The sequence below is a fragment of the Staurois parvus genome, unplaced genomic scaffold, assembly GCF_062004578.1.
Source record: "Staurois parvus isolate SC_StPar_1 unplaced genomic scaffold, SC_StPar_1.0 ptg000362l, whole genome shotgun sequence".
In the NCBI taxonomy this organism is placed as follows: domain Eukaryota; kingdom Metazoa; phylum Chordata; class Amphibia; order Anura; family Ranidae; genus Staurois; species Staurois parvus.
In genome coordinates, this window is record NW_028318158.1 from 9,061,404 (window position 1) to 9,078,479 (window position 17,076).

At 52.6% G+C, this 17,076-nt stretch overlaps 1 protein-coding gene across 2 annotated transcripts; it reads right to left on the minus strand.

Annotated features, from left to right (window-relative positions):
- Positions 1 to 1,080: 1,080 nt before the first annotated feature.
- LOC149456415 (uncharacterized) lies at positions 1,081 to 3,123 on the minus strand. 2 transcript variants are annotated; one of them, XM_089685089.1, is made up of 2 exons: positions 1,352 to 3,123; positions 1,081 to 1,227 (listed from the first exon to the last, which is right to left on the minus strand). In XM_089685089.1, the coding sequence occupies exons 1-2, from the start codon at positions 3,093 to 3,095 to the stop codon at positions 1,121 to 1,123; spliced, it is 1,851 nt and encodes a 616-aa protein (XP_089541215.1). In that variant the 5' UTR covers positions 3,096 to 3,123; the 3' UTR covers positions 1,081 to 1,120. The 2 variants fall into 2 exon arrangements, with proteins under 2 accessions (XP_089541215.1, XP_089541214.1); XM_089685088.1 differs by having other exon boundaries at positions 1,081 to 3,123.
- Positions 3,124 to 17,076: the final 13,953 nt, after the last annotated feature.

Genomic DNA, 17,076 nt, shown 5'->3' on the forward strand with positions numbered 1-17,076 from the left:
TCACAGGTCCCAGAAAACTGCTAGACCATTCACAATGCACAACGCAGCTTGCACAAGCGCAGTGGGCACCTGGCTGTGATGCCTAAAGCTGTCACAGCGGGGTGCCCACAATTAAGATGCTGGCACCGGGGACTGAAGCCGGGTGGAGAAAACAGCTCGGGTGAACACAGTGCTGGATCCTGGGACAGGTGAATGTCTGTTTATTAAAAGTCAGCAACTACAATTTTTACAGCTGCTTTTAATAAACACAAATATGACTGGAGCTCCTCTTATTGACACCCCAAATGCAGATTGCAAACACAGTGCGTTTTCCTGCACCAGATCGCATGGTACAGTAGTACCACACAATCCGGTTCCTGAGTATTTTAGAAAGGTAGTGCATGCATTACTTTTGGTGTGGTCCAGCGCGATTTCAGCCCATTCAACGTACTACACCGGGATCACATATGAATCATACGGGAACGCACAGCGCATTCCTGTGCGATTATTTGTGTGAACCGGTCCCCAGGAAAGTATGGAAGCTGCCACTTTGGAACTCCATCTGAAGATACTAATTGCTTGGCTTTCTCTAGCTTCAGTACTGTGAGCCACTTACGATGAAAAACAAGCCAATTTGCAAATAAGTATTGTATGGAGCTCAGAGCATCTGCAAGCATTGAAGCAAAACTATCAGAGTGATAGCCAAGCAACTAGCAATTTTAGAAGTTTTCTTTATTAAATGAACAATTTAAAGCAAACCTATTAGTGCCTAACACCGAAAAACCCAACATACTAAAAGTCTCCAAAAGGTGCCACCCCATTAATCCCTGTACCTTTCTACAGAATGTGTTGTGGTGCTTTCAAGTTTCAAGATGTTGTGGCTAGACACTTTTAACAACATTGTTTATAAAATATGATCTCCAGTTTATGACTCTTTACCGGAAACAGTATGAAAAACAGCTGACATAGGGAAAGAGAACAGAAATTGGAAAGAACCTGCTGAACAATATTGTATCCAAGTTATTCTATCTAGAACCTCTTCAGGGAACAAGCAAGCAAACAAACAAAACAAAACAGTAGTAATTGAGAACACATTCAAGATTTTCACAGCATCAAGGCTTCTTTAATCTGCCAGAATCCTTCAAGTATCTGATAACAGCAGGTATGTCCATTCCTTGAAATTCAGGATTAGTGGTAGCAATTTTCTGGAAAACACCGACCACCTCGGATTCATCCATGTTTTTAATGCTGTTGAAAAAGAAGTCAGTTACCTCGTTTTTAGGGATAGAGTCTGAGGTGGCATTTGGGGTATCTTTTAGCAAAATAGTTTCAGAACTCAAAGAATGTGACTCTGTTTTATAATTTAAAATACCTGGGATCTCTTGGGCATCTCTGCTTGTGTGTGCCAATAAAGTCTCTGACCAATGACTGGACTCCTGCCTTTCTGCCTCTTCTACCTTAAAGTTTGTCAAAGCCGTAATGCAGTTTTGGGTAATCTTCTGGATAAAGACGGCATCTTCATCATCAGAGATCACAAAATTAGCTAAATACTCCAAAAATTCACCATTTGTTCGGAACTCTAATGCCTGTGTGGCTGTTGGACAATTCAGTCGAAAGGCATGGCTCTCATTATAGTGTGAGCTCTTATGCTTTGAAATGCGTGGTCTTGAAGTCAAGGCATCCCAGTCACACTCAGGGGAACGCCTGCTCCTCTTGGCCAAAGGTGGGTCATTGCTTTTATATTCTTTGGACCTCTGATTGTAGCGGTAACTTTCACGGCTCTCATCCAAACCTGTCTCCCGATATGGTAATGGTCTCCTTTTTGAGTGAGAACTTCTACTTTCGTATTTGGATGGTAGTGTGTCCTTGAAGGCTTTCCTTCTTTTGCTGTCACCCTTTAGTTTGGATGGTAGCGTGTCCTTGAATGCTTTCCTTGTTTTACTGTCACCCTCTGGTTTGGATGGTAGTGTGTCCTCAAATGCTTTCCTTGTTTCACCGTCAACCTGTGGGAACAACTCAGACTGAGTTAAGCTGACAGTGGTAAAGTTTACTTGGATTTCTTTGCGTCCCTGCAATTTTATGATTCTTGCACAAGCATCTCTGAGGGCTTTTGTGAAGCTAGGTTTTTGGAGGTCATGTTTAAGGGGCATCAAGTCAGGACAATGATTCAAAATATAAAGTTCAGTGTGATCTGGACCCGTGATATGACCGACTATTTTCATCAAGTTGACATTCACCACACTGCACAGCTGGCAGGAGTATTTGTATGATGAGCCCTCCAACTCCATGACATATTCCAGGCCCACAATGGGGTCTTCCTTCACATAGGTGTTCAGGAAGTAGCTCAGGCGGTTTACATTGTTTTGTTTCTGGGGTATGTGCAATTTTCTTTTATGCTTGTTGCCGATGACATGTTGACACAGGGCCACAGCTGAGGAGCAGTTTACACTGCAGGGGGTACAAGTATACTTTTGAAATTCCTGTCTGCTTTCTACTCCCTGAGCAAACATCAGATCTAACCCCTTGTCCTGAGGTACAGGATCCCATGGCAGTCTCTCCTTCACATCCTCCATCTGCAAATCATTACTTGTGGTTGGCAGGGCGCCATTTTTCTTACTACCTTCCTCGGGGGATGGGCCAGCTACCACATCCAGGCCTGGGTTACCGGCATTGGATTTCTTCATGCGGATTTCACTGCGACCCAGCATGGCATGGATGGATTTGGCTGCGTTCATCAACAAAATGATCCGCTCCTCCTTCGTGAGGACAGTGGTTGAGGTGTTCATGTCACTGTGATGCCTACTGACATAGCACTCCACGTGTTCCAGGTCTGTGATATGAGAAACCATTTCCTGCCACTCATCCTCTTTGTTACACAACATGCAGGTGTAGACGTAGGAGGATCCCACCTGCTCCTCCACCACGTACTCCAGGCCCAAGACGGGAATATCCTTTAAATAGGTGTCCACAAAGTACTGCATTCGGTCAACTCTCTCCTGCTTTTCTGGAAACACCTGCGCCATGACCGCCCTATGCTTCTGTCCGACTACGTGTTGGCACAATGACCTAGGTGAGGTGCAGGACACCCCGCAGAACTCACACGAAACCTTCCTCATGACAGCGGAATGTTTACAGGTACGTCACTTCCGGCACAGACGGAAGTGCGGCCCGAGAGCTCTAGCCTGACGAGAGGGATTTGGCTGCAGAATGGAGCTCCATTTCCGATAGGAAACATGTGACCTCCACTCCCCCTTTTTTTTTCTTTTTGGTGATCTTTAATGTAACATACAAGCAGAGTCTGCAGAGTGGAGCTCTACTCGACAGGAAACATGTGACCGCCACTCTACTTTTTTTTTTAATTTAATGAACTTTAATGTAACAAAGAACCAATGGACACAAGTCAAGGAAGTGGAGGTCACTTGCTTCTTGTCACATATTTCCTATGTGTACGTTTCAAGGATGTCTGTTTGCAGACTGGCTGCAGACTGGAGCTCCACTCTGGACAGGAAACGTGACCTCCACCCCAACTTTTTTTTTATTTACGTACGAGTTCACTTCTGCGCATGAGCATGGAGGGATGGGGTGCTTTAAAAAACATTTCTTAATTATTTTACTTTTATTCCTATTACATGGAATGTAAATATCCATTTTAATAGCAAAAAGCATGGCAGGTTCTCTTAAAGGAGAGATCTGGGGTCAAAAATACCCCAAATCTGCCTTTTACCTTTAAGAGCAAAAGACCGAAAAAAACATTTTTGACAATAGTCTCTCATAGCCTCTATCTGCAGCTGGCTACGCTGTCGGATCATTTCTTGTGCGCACCTCGTTTAATAGTAAGCACGAGAAATGTCGGCAAGCAGCAGGTGGGAGGGAGGGAAGTCCCCTCCCACCACTATGGAAAGAGTTCCAGTGGCCTAATAAGCCACTCAGACTGCTTTCATCAGAAAGCTGGCAGTTGACTGATAAAAAAGATATCGTGGTTATGGCTGATATCCTCAGCCATAACCCGGGTCAACCACTTGAAAACCGCAACAGTTATATACGTATTACGTTCTTCAAGTGGTTTTCAGGTTTGTTAAAAAAAAGTTGGACGGAGATCACATATTTCCTGTCCAGTGGAGCTCCACTCTGCAGCCATTGATTGTTTTCTACCTTAAAGCGGAGTTCCAGTTGAATTAAAAAAAATATATAACAGTCAACAGCTACAAAAACTGTAGCTGCTGACTTTTAAAATACAGCCACTTACCTGTCCCTCGGTCCCGCGGTGGCCTCACCATGGCTGGTATAACTGTCTGTCTTCTCTCCCCGGCGCTGACATCTTCAGTGTGAGCTCTGAGGAAGAAGGCATGTCCTTCGAAACGCGTCAGCTGTACTGAGTGGCTTCCTCCATAATGGGATTCGCATTGGCATCTTGCCTCTAAAGTCCCTTTGAGGACTTACATGCTTGTTTTTATTCGCTGTTTGTGAGTACCATTCTTTTATTTAATAAATTTTGGTTACTGAGGTAATGCGCAAGGTTGGTGCGCTTTTCTTTTGTTGTTCTTCTTCACAGTTTTGTTTGGGCTTCCCCAGCCTTGGTGTGGAGCTGCACGACCTTGTCTATTCCGGTGGTCCCTTCCTTTTTGGAGTTTGATTCCATCTACTCACCACCGGCCTGGGTCCCGGAGCGCAGGAGACATTGCATTTGGTTCACTATCTTCAGTGTGGGCACCAGGCTGTGACAGCTTGCGGCTTCACAAGTGGGTGCCCACTGCATATGCACTGTGTTTTGTGAATGGTCCTGAAGTCTTCTGGGAACTGTCATGTGTTCCAGAAGACTACGGGAAGGGAGGACAACTTCCACCTCTGATCGCCTTACGTGAGTGGGAGCGGGTACCTGTCAAATTCGGGTACCCGCTCCCCAAAGGTGCCAATCCTTAATGGGGAGTGGAGCACAAAGCATTAAAGTGGAACTTCCCCTTTTGGGTGGAGCTCCGCTTTAAAATTCACAAAAATGAAAAAAAAAAAAAGTTGGACTGGAGTGTGATGATCGCGGCGTCAGACCCCTGACCTTCTCACCAAATTCGTGACCGAAGGACTAGCCATCTGAAACCGCGATGTCACGTGCGTAACAATGCCACGCCCAGCTGCACCCTGCACAACGATTTTCCAGCTAGTGGACCACAAATCGATGTACCGGCAGCCTGAATGCGATTGTTACTGAGTCAGGTTAATTAACCCTTCACACTGCCACCACCTCCTTTTTGTACAGAGAAAGAGGAAACTCGGCAATATCAGCAATAACACTATGATGGTTGAGATAATCGTCTGTATAGCACTATCACTGCAGACAGGTTATACAGAGGGTTAAACAAACACAGTAGCGCTCTTTTAGAGGCAGGAATTCATAAGTTGCAATAAAGAGCTGTAGAAACAGTTCAACACTTTCAGAAAGAAAGATTTATTACTAAAAGGTCAAAAGGGTGCAATAAAAATATTTACAGAAAAAAGATGTAACCAATATATATATAAATATACAGAGAAAAGATGTAACCAATATATGTATATAACTATACAGAGAACAATAGCACAGCAAAGAGGTAACAGAAAGGAGGGTAAAGGGTTAAAGTACTTGCCAATCAGCCTTGGGTTAAGCAGATCAAGTTTCAGAGCAAAAGGGCACGTCTCCCAAGTTGGTTCTGATTAAACGGGAGAATTCTTCAACTTCCACTCTTAGGCCTGACAGCCTATTTTGTAGTCCCCCAGCAGGGGGTGTCTCTGAAGCCAAGGACCAATGCCTCTGTCAGGGATCCGGGTATGACCAGAAGTGTGTGGACTGACACAGGGAAACGCAGGCTTCAGGTATAGTATAACAATACATAAACGCAGTGCAAAACATAACACAGTGCAACAAACCAAACCTCCAACAAACAACCATACATACAACACTAAATGTAGTCAGGCAGGCCAGGTCGGTAGCAAACGGGCAAACAAGGTACCAGGAGCAGGTGGGAGAGTGGTCAGGACTAGCCAAGGTCAGTACAGGCAGAGTTTGTGCAGAATCAGGGTAGAAGCAAGCAGGATCAGGATACCGGGGCCAAGCGAAACAGTACAACAAGGCACTGACTGCAGGTCTGGCCATTCCTTAAATACACCTCCTGCAATCAGCCTCAGGTGATGGCTGACTGCAGGAGTGAGCTTCTGGTTGCTGAGAGCACCCGCTGGCTAGCCCTGGTACTGCAGCCCACAAGGCAGGTGAGTCCCACCACCATTGGCGAGTCCATTCCTGACAGCCTCATTTGGGGAGGGAATGTCTGGGCGGAGACCCAAACTAGAACCAAAATCTCTCGTAGCTCATATTTTGGCTGATAACTTTTCCTAGGCACAAGTGCCATTCCACCCGTGGGTAGATTAATATGCAGACGCATCTGAGGAACGGTTAGATATGAAATATATATTACAGACTTGAATGGTTCAAGAGATGTAATTTTCTGCTTTCCTAGGTATTCCAGTCAGGGAGTGTGTCCTATCAAACGATTTGTCTGATTGTGAGCAATCTGAAGATATGCCTGGTTTTTGTGTAAGTCTCTCATATTCCAAGATATGAGACATAAGGGAAAAATGGATTTTAAAAGTGTTATCTAGTTTCTTACTCCTCTGGAATGTCTTTGAACTCAGGGGAAGGCTTGGGTTATCTTTTTACGAGGTACCAGATTGCTCAGCTTCCCAGCCAGCCTGGCACCCAGCTCAAAGATGGTTTATAGCTCGGAGCACTGGACTGCCTGTGACACTTCCAAAACACACCAACCAAATGTCACTGTGACTCTCAGAGAAGGAGGGGGAGAATGAGGGGAGATAAGTTTGTACAAGATGGATGATCCTTTGCCAAGATGGAGGTTGGAGCCAAAATGGTTAAACCACGTCCATCTCTGTGTGCATGATTGCTACATGGAGATCACATGTTTCCTGTCTGGAGTGGAGCTCCAGTCTGCAACCAGACACCCTTGAAAAATATACACAGGAAATATGTGACAAGAAACATGTGACCTCCACTACCATGACTTGTGTCCATTGGAACTTTGTTACATTTAAGTTAATTAAATTTAAAAAAAAAAAGAGGTGAATGTAACATGTTTCCATTCGAGTGGAGCTCCACTCTGCAGACTCTGCTTGTTTGTTACAATATAGTTCACTGAAAAAAAAAATGGGGAATGGAGGTTACATGTTACCTATCGAAAATGGAGCTCCATTCTGCAGCTAGACTCTACAGATGGGTTAGGTGTGTGCACTCCTCCGGGAGTGCTTTGAAAAAAGGCGCTGTCAGGGCTCCCAGGTGTGACCAGAGGTGTGTGACTGACGCAGGGAAACGCAGACTTCAGATATGTGATAAACAATATAATTTATTAACACTAACAATACAAACATAAACGCAGTGCAATACTAAACATAATACAGTGCAAACAAACCAAACCAACCACCCACAGATAACAGTACATACAAGCAAGCGTCGTCAGGCAGGCCGGGTCAATATCAATTGGGCAGGTAGGTACAGGGGGAGCAAGCGGAGATTGGTCGGGGTCACAGGCCAGGTTCAGCAGGTAGCTAGCAGCGTAGTACAGAGGGTCAGGCAGAGGGATGGTCAGGGTCACAAGCCAGGGATCAGAACAGGTAGCAGGCAGCGTAGTACAGAGGGTCAGGCAGAGGGATGGTCAGACAAGCCAGGGATCAGAACAGGTAGCAGAGAATCAGACAGGAACAGAGAGCAGGAACAGGATACAGGGCCCAAGAGAAACACAACACCAAGGCAGAGTCTGCAAGTCTGTCCATCCCTTAAATACCCCAGCATAATCAGTTCCAGGTGTTAGCTGGCTGCAAAGTTGAGTCTCTGATTGCTGGGAGCATCCGCTGGCCAGCCCTGGTACTGCAGATCAAAAGGCAGGTGAGTCCCACCATTGCTGGCTAGTCCATTCCTGACAGTACCCCCCCCTCAAGGAGCGGCCTCAGGACGCTCCAAACAGTCCTAGCTGGGCAAAATGTTCCACCGCCCGGGTCTGGTAACTGGCGGGATATCAAAGACTGGCACACCGGGCAGGACTCCGGGCAGCGGCACACCAGGCAGGACTCCGGGCAGCGGCACACCAGGCAGGACTCCGGGCAGCGGCACACCGGGCAGGGGCACACCGGGCAGAGGCACATTGGGCAAAGGCACAACAGGCAGGACTCCGGGCAGAGGCACACCGGGCAGGACTCCGGGCAGAGGCACTCCGGGCAGAGGCACACCGGGCTGGACTCCGGGCAGAGGCACACCGGGCTGGACTCCGGGCAGAGGCACACCGGGCTGGACTCCGGGCAGAGGCACATCGGGCTGGACTCCGGGCAGAGGCACATCGGGCTGGACTCCGGGCAGAGGCACATCGGGCTGGACTCCGGGCAGAGGCACATCGGGCTGGACTCCGGGCAGAGGCACATCGGGCTGGACTCCGGGCAGAGGCACATCGGGCTGGACTCCGGGCAGAGGCACATCGGGCTGGACTCCGGGCAGAGGCACATCGGGCAGGACTCCGGGCAGAGGCACATCGGGCTGGACTCCGGGCAGAGGCACATCGGGCTGGACTCCGGGCAGAGGCACATCGGGCTGGACTCCGGGCAGAGACACATCGGGCTGGACTCCGGGCAGAGGCACATCGGATTACCAGGCGAAGCAGCAGGCAGCGGGCCACCAGGCGGAGCAGCAGGCACCGGGCCCCCGGGCGGGGCGGCAGGCGCCGGGCCCCCGTGCGGGGCGGCAGGCGCCGGGCCCCCGGGCGGAGCGGCAGGCGTCGGGCCCCCGGGCGGAGCGACAGGTCTCGGGCCCTCAGGCGGAGTGGCGGGCGTCGGACCCCCAGATGGAGTGACAGGTCTCGGGCCCCCAGGCGGAGCGACAGGTCTCGGGCCCTCAGGCGGAGCGGCAGGCGCCGGACCCCCAGATGGAGCGACAGGTCTCGGGCCCCCAGGCGGAGCGGCGGGCGCCGGACCCCCAGATGGAGCGACAGGTCTCGGGCCCTCAGGCGGAGCGGCGGGCGCCGGACCCCCAGATGGAGTGACAGGTCTCGGGCCCCCAGGCGGAGCGACAGGTCTCGGGCCCTCAGGCGGAGCGGCGGGCGCCGGACCCCCAGATGGAGCGACAGGTCTCGGGCCCCCAGGCGGAGCGGCGGGCGCCGGACCCCCAAGTGGAGCGACAGGTCTCGGGCCCTCAGGCGGAGCGGCGGGCGCCGGACCCCCAGGTGGAGCGACAGGTCTCGGGCCCCCAGGCGGAGCGACAGGTCTCGGGCCCTCAGGCGGAGCGGCGGGCGCCGGACCCCCAGGTGGAGCGACAGGTCTCGGGCCCCCAGACGAAGCGGCGGGCACCGAGTCACCAGGCACGACAGTGGGCACCGAGTCGTCTGGCAAGACTGCGGGCACCGAGTCGTCTGGCAAGACTGCGGGCATCGAGTCAACTGGCGGAACAGCGGGCACCGAGTCGTCTGGCAAGACTGCGGGCACCGAGTCATCTGGCAAGACTGCGGGCACCGAGTCGTCTGGCAAGACTGCGGGCACCGAGTCAACTGGCGGAACAGCGGGCATCGAGTCAACTGGCGGAACAGCGGGCATCGAGTCAACTGACGGGACTGCGGGCATCGAGTCAACTGGCGGGACTGCGGGCACCGAGTCGTCTGGCAAGACTGCGGGCACCGAGTCGTCTGGCAAGACTGCGGGCACCGAGTCGTCTGGCAAGACTGCGGGCACCGAGTCGTCTGGCAAGACTGCGGGCATCGAGTCAACTGGCGGAACAGCGGGCACCGAGTCGTCTGGCAAGACTGCGGGCACCGAGTCGTCTGGCAAGACTGCGGGCACCGAGTCGTCTGGCAAGACTGCGGGCACCGAGTCGTCTGGCAAGACTGCGGGCATCGAGTCAACTGGCGGAACAGCGGGCACCGAGTCGTCTGGCAAGACTGCGGGCACCGAGTCGTCTGGCAAGACTGCGGGCACCGAGTCGTCTGGCAAGACTGCGGGCACCGAGTCAACTGGCGGAACAGCGGGCATCGAGTCAACTGGCGGAACAGCGGGCATCGAGTCAACTGGCAAGACTGCGGGCACCGAGTCGTCTGGCAAGACTGCGGGCACCGAGTCGTCTGGCAAGACTGCGGGCACCGAGTCAACTGGCGGAACAGCGGGCACCGAGTCTTCTGGCAAGACTGCGGGCACCGAGTCGTCTGGCAAGACTGCGGGCACCGAGTCGTCTGGCAAGACTGCGGGCACCGGGTCATCAGGTATCGGATTGTCTGGCTCGACAGCGGGCATCGGGTCACCAGGTATGACAGCGGGCACTGGGTCACCAGGCATCAGGTCATTTGGCTTGCCAGCGGGCACCGCGTCATCTGGCAAGGCAGTGGGCACCGGGTCACCAGGTATGACAGCGGGCTCTGAGTCAATTGGCACGACAGCGAGCACTGGATCAGGTACCGGATCATCTGGATCAACAGCGGGCATCGAGTCAACTGGCCTAATAGGATCGTCGGGCTGGATCAGTTCATCATGCTGAGTAGCGGCATCAGGCTGAATGCAGGCATCAGGCCGAGTAGAGGCATCAGGCCGAGTAGAGGCTTCAGGCCGAGTAGAGGCTTCAGGCTGAAGAGAGGCATCAGGCTGAAGAGAGGCATCCGGCTGAAAAGAGGCATCCGGCTGAAGAGAGGCATCCGGCTGAAGAGAGGCATCCGGCTGAAGAGAGGCATCAGGCTGAAGAGAGGCATCCGGCTGAGTAGAGGCTTCAGGCTGAGTAGAGGCTTCAGGCTGAGTCACGGAAGGCAGGTTCACCGGTTTGGATACTGGCAGGATGGTATTGGTTGGAAAGAATTTTTGCTTTTTTCTGGTTTTAACTACTGGAGCACTGCAAGTAAACGCAGGTCTGCAAACGAATGGAGCAGCTGGAGACAGAGAAAAACTGGAGGATGGAACAGGAGAGGGAGCAGTTGCTACAGAGGGCTTTTTTACAGGGTTAAAGGCAGGATAGGTGCAGCGAGTGGGAACAGGGTACTGACATGCGGTAGATAGCCAAGTATACTGGGCTGTAACTGGAGGAGCTGGTGGGAATACAGGAGTAGAGTTAGAAGCAGGACTGGGTTTTTGTAAGCTGACTGAGGCTGGGTGCAACAAGTCTGTCCATGTCTGCAGTATGGGTTGAACAAAGCTGAGCTTACACAAAGCCTGTCTGACCAAAGACTGCACTGCGTTTATACAATCTCTTAGTATCTGTGGTGAACATGTGGAATAACGCTCCAGAAAGTAACCCACATCATCCTCTAATAACCACACCAGGGACTCTACCTGGTCTGCACTAAATGGTGGCAAAAATTCATCCCTGCATTCGGGGGAACCAGATGAAACCAACTCAGCACAAACCTCAATCAATGGCTGCACCTCAGAGAACTCTGTGCCCTCATCTACTAGAACATGAGCGAGCCGTATACATTCTAGTAGTTGATCCCTGGGATACTCCTTCAGAGTTTGATAAGCATACTCCCTGTCATCAAACACTAGCAGATATAAATACACAACCTCATCCAGATCCATCCTTCCCAGCAACAAGCCAAGATGGCTTCCCTGTGCAGCCACTTCTGGTCAGGATTGGCCTTGGTGTAATGTCAGGGCTCCCAGGTGTGACCAGAGGTGTGTGACTGACGCAGGGAAACGCAGACTTCAGATATGTGATAAACAATATAATTTATTAACACTAACAATACAAACATAAACGCAGTGCAATACTAAACATAATACAGTGCAAACAAACCAAACCAACCACCCACAGATAACAGTACATACAAGCAAGCGTCGTCAGGCAGGCCGGGTCAATATCAATTGGGCAGGTAGGTACAGGGGGAGCAAGCGGAGATTGGTCGGGGTCACAGGCCAGGTTCAGCAGGTAGCTAGCAGCGTAGTACAGAGGGTCAGGCAGAGGGATGGTCAGGGTCACAAGCCAGGGATCAGAACAGGTAGCAGGCAGCGTAGTACAGAGGGTCAGGCAGAGGGATGGTCAGACAAGCCAGGGATCAGAACAGGTAGCAGAGCATCAGACAGGAACAGAGAGCAGGAACAGGATACAGGGCCCAAGAGAAACACAACACCAAGGCAGAGTCTGCAAGTCTGTCCATCCCTTAAATACCCCAGCATAATCAGTTCCAGGTGTTAGCTGGCTGCAAAGTTGAGTCTCTGATTGCTGGGAGCATCCGCTGGCCAGCCCTGGTACTGCAGATCACAAGGCAGCTGAGTCCCACCATTATTGGTGAATTCACTCCTGAGAGAGGGTGTGTTGCACTTGTCTGCTGAGCTCCAGAAAGGCCCGAGAAGCCTGGGGCTAAAGTGCCCTGCCCAGCCCAGGCAGGATGGCGGATCCTGGGCCTGGGTCCAGCGGGGAGAAGGCCCTGGAGGGGCCTAGTACCGGCCTCTCTTTTCCACCAGTAGAGGACCTGGGAATGGCCCCTAGGAAGGGGGAAGTTTATTCTGCCTACCGGGACCGTGTGGCCGCTCGGGCCAGGTTAATAGAGAAGGAGGAAGCCAAGCTCCAGAAGCTGACTCTGGAGCTAAAGAAGCTCCGGTCATCCTACGACCGTGTATGGTCTACTAAGCGGCAGGCCATGAAACCGGACCTGGAGGCGCTGGAACTTCGTGTGTCACAGCAGGGGAGGTATGTGGCGGCGCTGCAGCGCCAGAGCGGCGTCCTAAGCGAGAAGTATCTGAATGAAGCAAGATTTAAGGCTGCAAGAAGCCGCAGTGTTGCGGCGATGCAGGTCCGGTGGAGGAGGCCTCTTCGGTGGAGGAATTGTCGGGGGAGTTGCTGGTGGAAGGCGAGCAGGGGCAGGTTGAGCCCACAGCACCCTCAGAGGAAATGGCGTCTATCATGGAAGACAGCGTGGTGGAGGAGGAGGAGATAGTGGGCGGATTGCAGTTCCTGGCAGAGGCGGTTGCAGAGCTGCGTGGAGCCGACTTCAGGTTTACGTCCGAGGACTCAGAGGAAGAAGCTGAAAGTGATGTCATCCCCCGCAAGCCGGCTAAGCCGGTGGTGAAAGAGCATGCTGCCTTTGTCATGCTGCAACGCATCCCCAAGGACGTGTTGGCAAAGGCAGGGGAGCCACTGGAAGGGGAGAAGGACTCTGCTGATTGTGTTGGTGAGATGGTTCTGGACACTGGGGTAGCGGGTATAATGCCTGCAAAATTGTCTGAGCTGCAGGTTAGCCCTACAGTCCTGGCTAAGGGTGTTTCCCCTCCGGTGGTGGTCCCACTGGGCCCCGCCCCTTTGGGGGGCATGGTGGCCTCTGGTGTGCAACCAGCAGGTCCCCCGGTTTCTCCTCAGGGGGCTCCAGGTTCTCAGGTCCAGGCTCCTGCGGGTCCGGCTCAGGTGGGTTCTCCTGCTGGTATGGGTGGTCCCCAGCCCCGGGCTCCCCCAGGTCATGGCTCATCAGCATCTGCCCCTTCAGTTGCTGCTGCTGGTGTGGCAGCTTCCCCTGGTCATGCCCCCTTGATGTTGAGTGCCCCTGGGGCTGGATCGGGGCTCAGTTACTCTGCTGCAGTTAGGGGAGGTCAGGGGTCAGTGGGATCGGCCCGGGCAAGGGCAGGTAACCTACCCACTTCCGCCGCAAGGCGAAATGTTGTTCAGCTGAAATGGTCAGGGGAGGGCCCCCCCCTTAGCAGGAGAGAGGTCATAGACCGCATATTAGAAATGGGCTTCCATGCCGCAGATATTTTTGCGTTTATTGCTCCAGTTGGTACTGGAGAATATGACGTGTCCTTCATGCGGCCAGAATTGTTGGACCTCTTTTGGCAGAGGTATGAGGCCACCTTTGTCACCAGCCCTAGGTGGGTGGGCCTAACCCCGAGGCTCGTCTCTCGCCAGTCCCTGATTAAAAAAATAACGGTGCTGGTGAGAAATGAATCCATCCCTGCATCAGATATTGTGGTCTGGCTAGGCAGATATGGGGATGTGATGGGGCCCCTTGGGAAGATCAAGGATGAGAGGGGAATATGGACAGGTGGGTGGACGACCACCGTCCGCTTAAAGGTGGTTGGAAATGTGCTCCAGCACATTCCCTCTTCCGCTTTTCTAGGGAAGGACCGCCTGATAATTTTTTATGCGGGTCAGCCGAGGGTCTGCCACCGGTGTGGGGGCAAGGGGCATTTTGCGGCCACCTGCCCCGTCATTAGATGTTCCCTGTGTCAGGAAATAGGACACCTGGCCAGGGACTGCAATGTTGTCCGATGCAATCTCTGCGGGGAGCTTGGGCATTCATACAACCAGTGCCCGGAGGCCCTCCACAACCTTCCGGTGGGGGAGCTTGAAGCAGAGTTGGATCGGGTAGATGCTGAAGAGGCGGAGGCGGCATTGGAGAGAGCGGCTTCGGTTGCTGTGGCGGCCCTTGTGAGGGAAGGGGAGGTTTCTGTGGCCCCTCCTGTCTCTGTCCCCCCTGTTTCGTCTACCCCTTTGGAGTCCCCAGTTGTTCCCCCTTGTGTGCCGGTTCCTCCTCCCAGGACTAAGAAACAGCTGAGGGAGGCTGCTAAAGGGGCCGGGATGGTTGAGGCTAGGTCTAGTCCCTCAGTGTCTGCTCCCCCCTTGCTCTTGCCGCTGCGCGGAGTAGGAGGCCCGGTAGGGAGTCCCGTGAGTCCCAAGGTTCTGCTCCGGTAGGGGCTCGGGTGGAGGAGGGGTGGTCCCTGGTGGGTAGGCGGAGTAAGCCAGTTTTGTCCTCAGCAGGGTCGGTGTCCTCTTTAGAGGCGGGGGAGGTGGCCCTGGGGAATAGGTTTGGGGCTTTGTCGGGGGAGGAGGAGGGGTCAAGTGATCCCGCTTCCCCGATGGAGGACGAGGATGCTGGGGGGTCTCTTAAGAGAGTGAGGGACCCTGCCAAGAAAGTCAAGAGGAGGATTAAGAAACGTCCCTCTCAATTATCTTAATGGCAGTTCCCGCTCCGATAAAGGTGGCAACCATTAATGTTGCCAGCATAAAGTCTGTAAGTGCTAGAGAAACAGCCTTATTTTTGATCAGTGGGATGGAAGCTGATATTTTCTTTTTGCAGGAGACCAGGTTGCCCACCTTGGCTGATGTCCATCTGGCCAAGCGTGAGTGGAGGCGTGGGCCCTCCTACTGGTCTCTTGCGGCTGAGCTTTACAGCGGAGTTGCGGTGCTTTTTACCGGCATGGTAACGTGTCGGCGGATAATTGAGGTAGAGATCGGAAGATGTCTGATTCTGGATGTTCTCGTAAGGGGGCATGAGCTCCGTCTCATTAATATCTATGGCCCACAGTCCAAGTGGGACAGGAAGAACCTCTTTGCGAGGATTAAACCTTACCTCTTTACATCCCGGCTGGTAGTCTTTGGAGGTGATTTTAACACCATTACTAGGCCCAAGGACAGGAGAGGCTTCACTGACGGGCTGGGATATGATAGCAATTTTCTAAATGCTATAGTCAGGGAGGCAGGTCTGGTTGACGCTTGGATTCAAAGTGTCCCAGACGGCACGGGTTTCACCTTTAGGAGAGGTAATAGCCAGAGTAGGATAGACAGGTTTTTTTTGAAGGAGAACTCTGCCTTCTCGGCACCTGAGTGTCAGGCGGTGGAGTTTTCCGATCACCTTATGCTATCTGTCACCTTGAATATTTCAGACACGCCGCTGAGAGGAAAGGGCATCTGGAGGATGAATTCGTCTCTGCTGGAGGACGAGGAGGTGAGACGATCTTTCGAGGAGTTCTTTCAGGCGCAGGAGACGGTGCTGGATTTCTGCGGCAGTAAGTCTGAGTGGTGGGAGCTCACCAAAGTGCGGATCAGCAGGTTTTTCAAGGCTATTGGTAAGAGACGGCAGTTTAAACAGTATAACGCCTACCAGCGGTTGCGGAGGAAGCTCGACCGCCTTGTTTCTAGCGGTGGAGATTCGGGGGCAATCTCGGAGGTGAAGCTTCTCCTTAGGGAACTCCAGTATGATCGGCGTGCCTCTTTGGTTCTGGAGAGGGATTATGGGAAATACCACTCGCCTGACCCTTTCCAGAATTGCAAACAGAGTGCAGCAGTTAAGACGATCTCTGCTCTGAGGGATAGTACAGGGTCCCTGGCTAAATCCAGGTCAGGGATTCTGGAGGTCTCCAGGTCCTTTTATGCGGATTTACTGAGTGAGAAACACCTTGACCGGACAGGGATGTCGAGCTTTTTGGAATCCACGCCTGGTCTGGACAGTGATGTCCCTCTGGCGAGTTTGACTGGGGAGATTACTGCAGAAGAGGTGTCCAGAGCGATTGATAGTCTGGCCATTAAAAAGACTCCTGGGCCAGACGGTCTGACTGCCGAATTTTTTAAGGCTTTTAAATCCCGCCTGGCACCTCGTCTCGCGGAAGTGTATAACAGCTGTCTGGATGAGGGATCTCTCCCTCCTTCCATGAGACAGTCTGCAGTTATTCTCCTGTCAAAGGGTAAAGATCCTTCGGCTATTGAGAACTGGCGCCCCATCAGCCTCCTCAATGTCGATAGAAAGGTTCTGGCGAAGATCTTGTTCTGGCGCTTGTCGTCAGTGGCAGACAGTTTGCTTTCTCGTCAGCAGCATTGCTCGGTCCGGGGCAGGAGTACCTTCACAGCGGTGTTAGCTGTCCGGGAGGCTCTGGAGCGATGTAAGGCTGAAGGATGGGGAAAGTACTTGCTGGCGGTGGATCAGGCAAAGGCCTTTGATCGAGTTGATCACAAGTACCTCTGGCATCTCCTGGACCGGTATGGTTTGGAGGGGAGGTTCATCGGCTGGTTGAAGACATTGTACCAAGGGGCGGAGAGCTTCATGTTGGTGAATGGTTGGGTTGGGCAGCCCTTTGAGGTTGGATCTGGGGTGCGCCAGGGGTGCCCGCTGAGTCCCTTGCTCTATGCCTTTGCCATTGACCCCTTCGTCAGGAGGCTAGATGGCGGGGCGGTGAGTGGGGTGCTGGTGGGTGCCACTGGAGATCCGCCTTTGAGAGTTGTGGCTTATGCTGATGACGTTTCTGTTTTCATTTCTGGACCGGAGGAGGCGCAGGAGGTGGTTTCAGTAATGGATCAGTATGCCGAGGCATCAGGTTCCAAGGTCAATCAGGACAAATGTGAAG

Bases quoted from the DNA above. Each gene is read 5' to 3' on its own strand.
- LOC149456415 (XM_089685088.1), bottom strand. From the start codon at position 3,095: ATGAGGAAGGTTTCGTGTGAGTTCTGCGGGGTGTCCTGCACCTCACCT.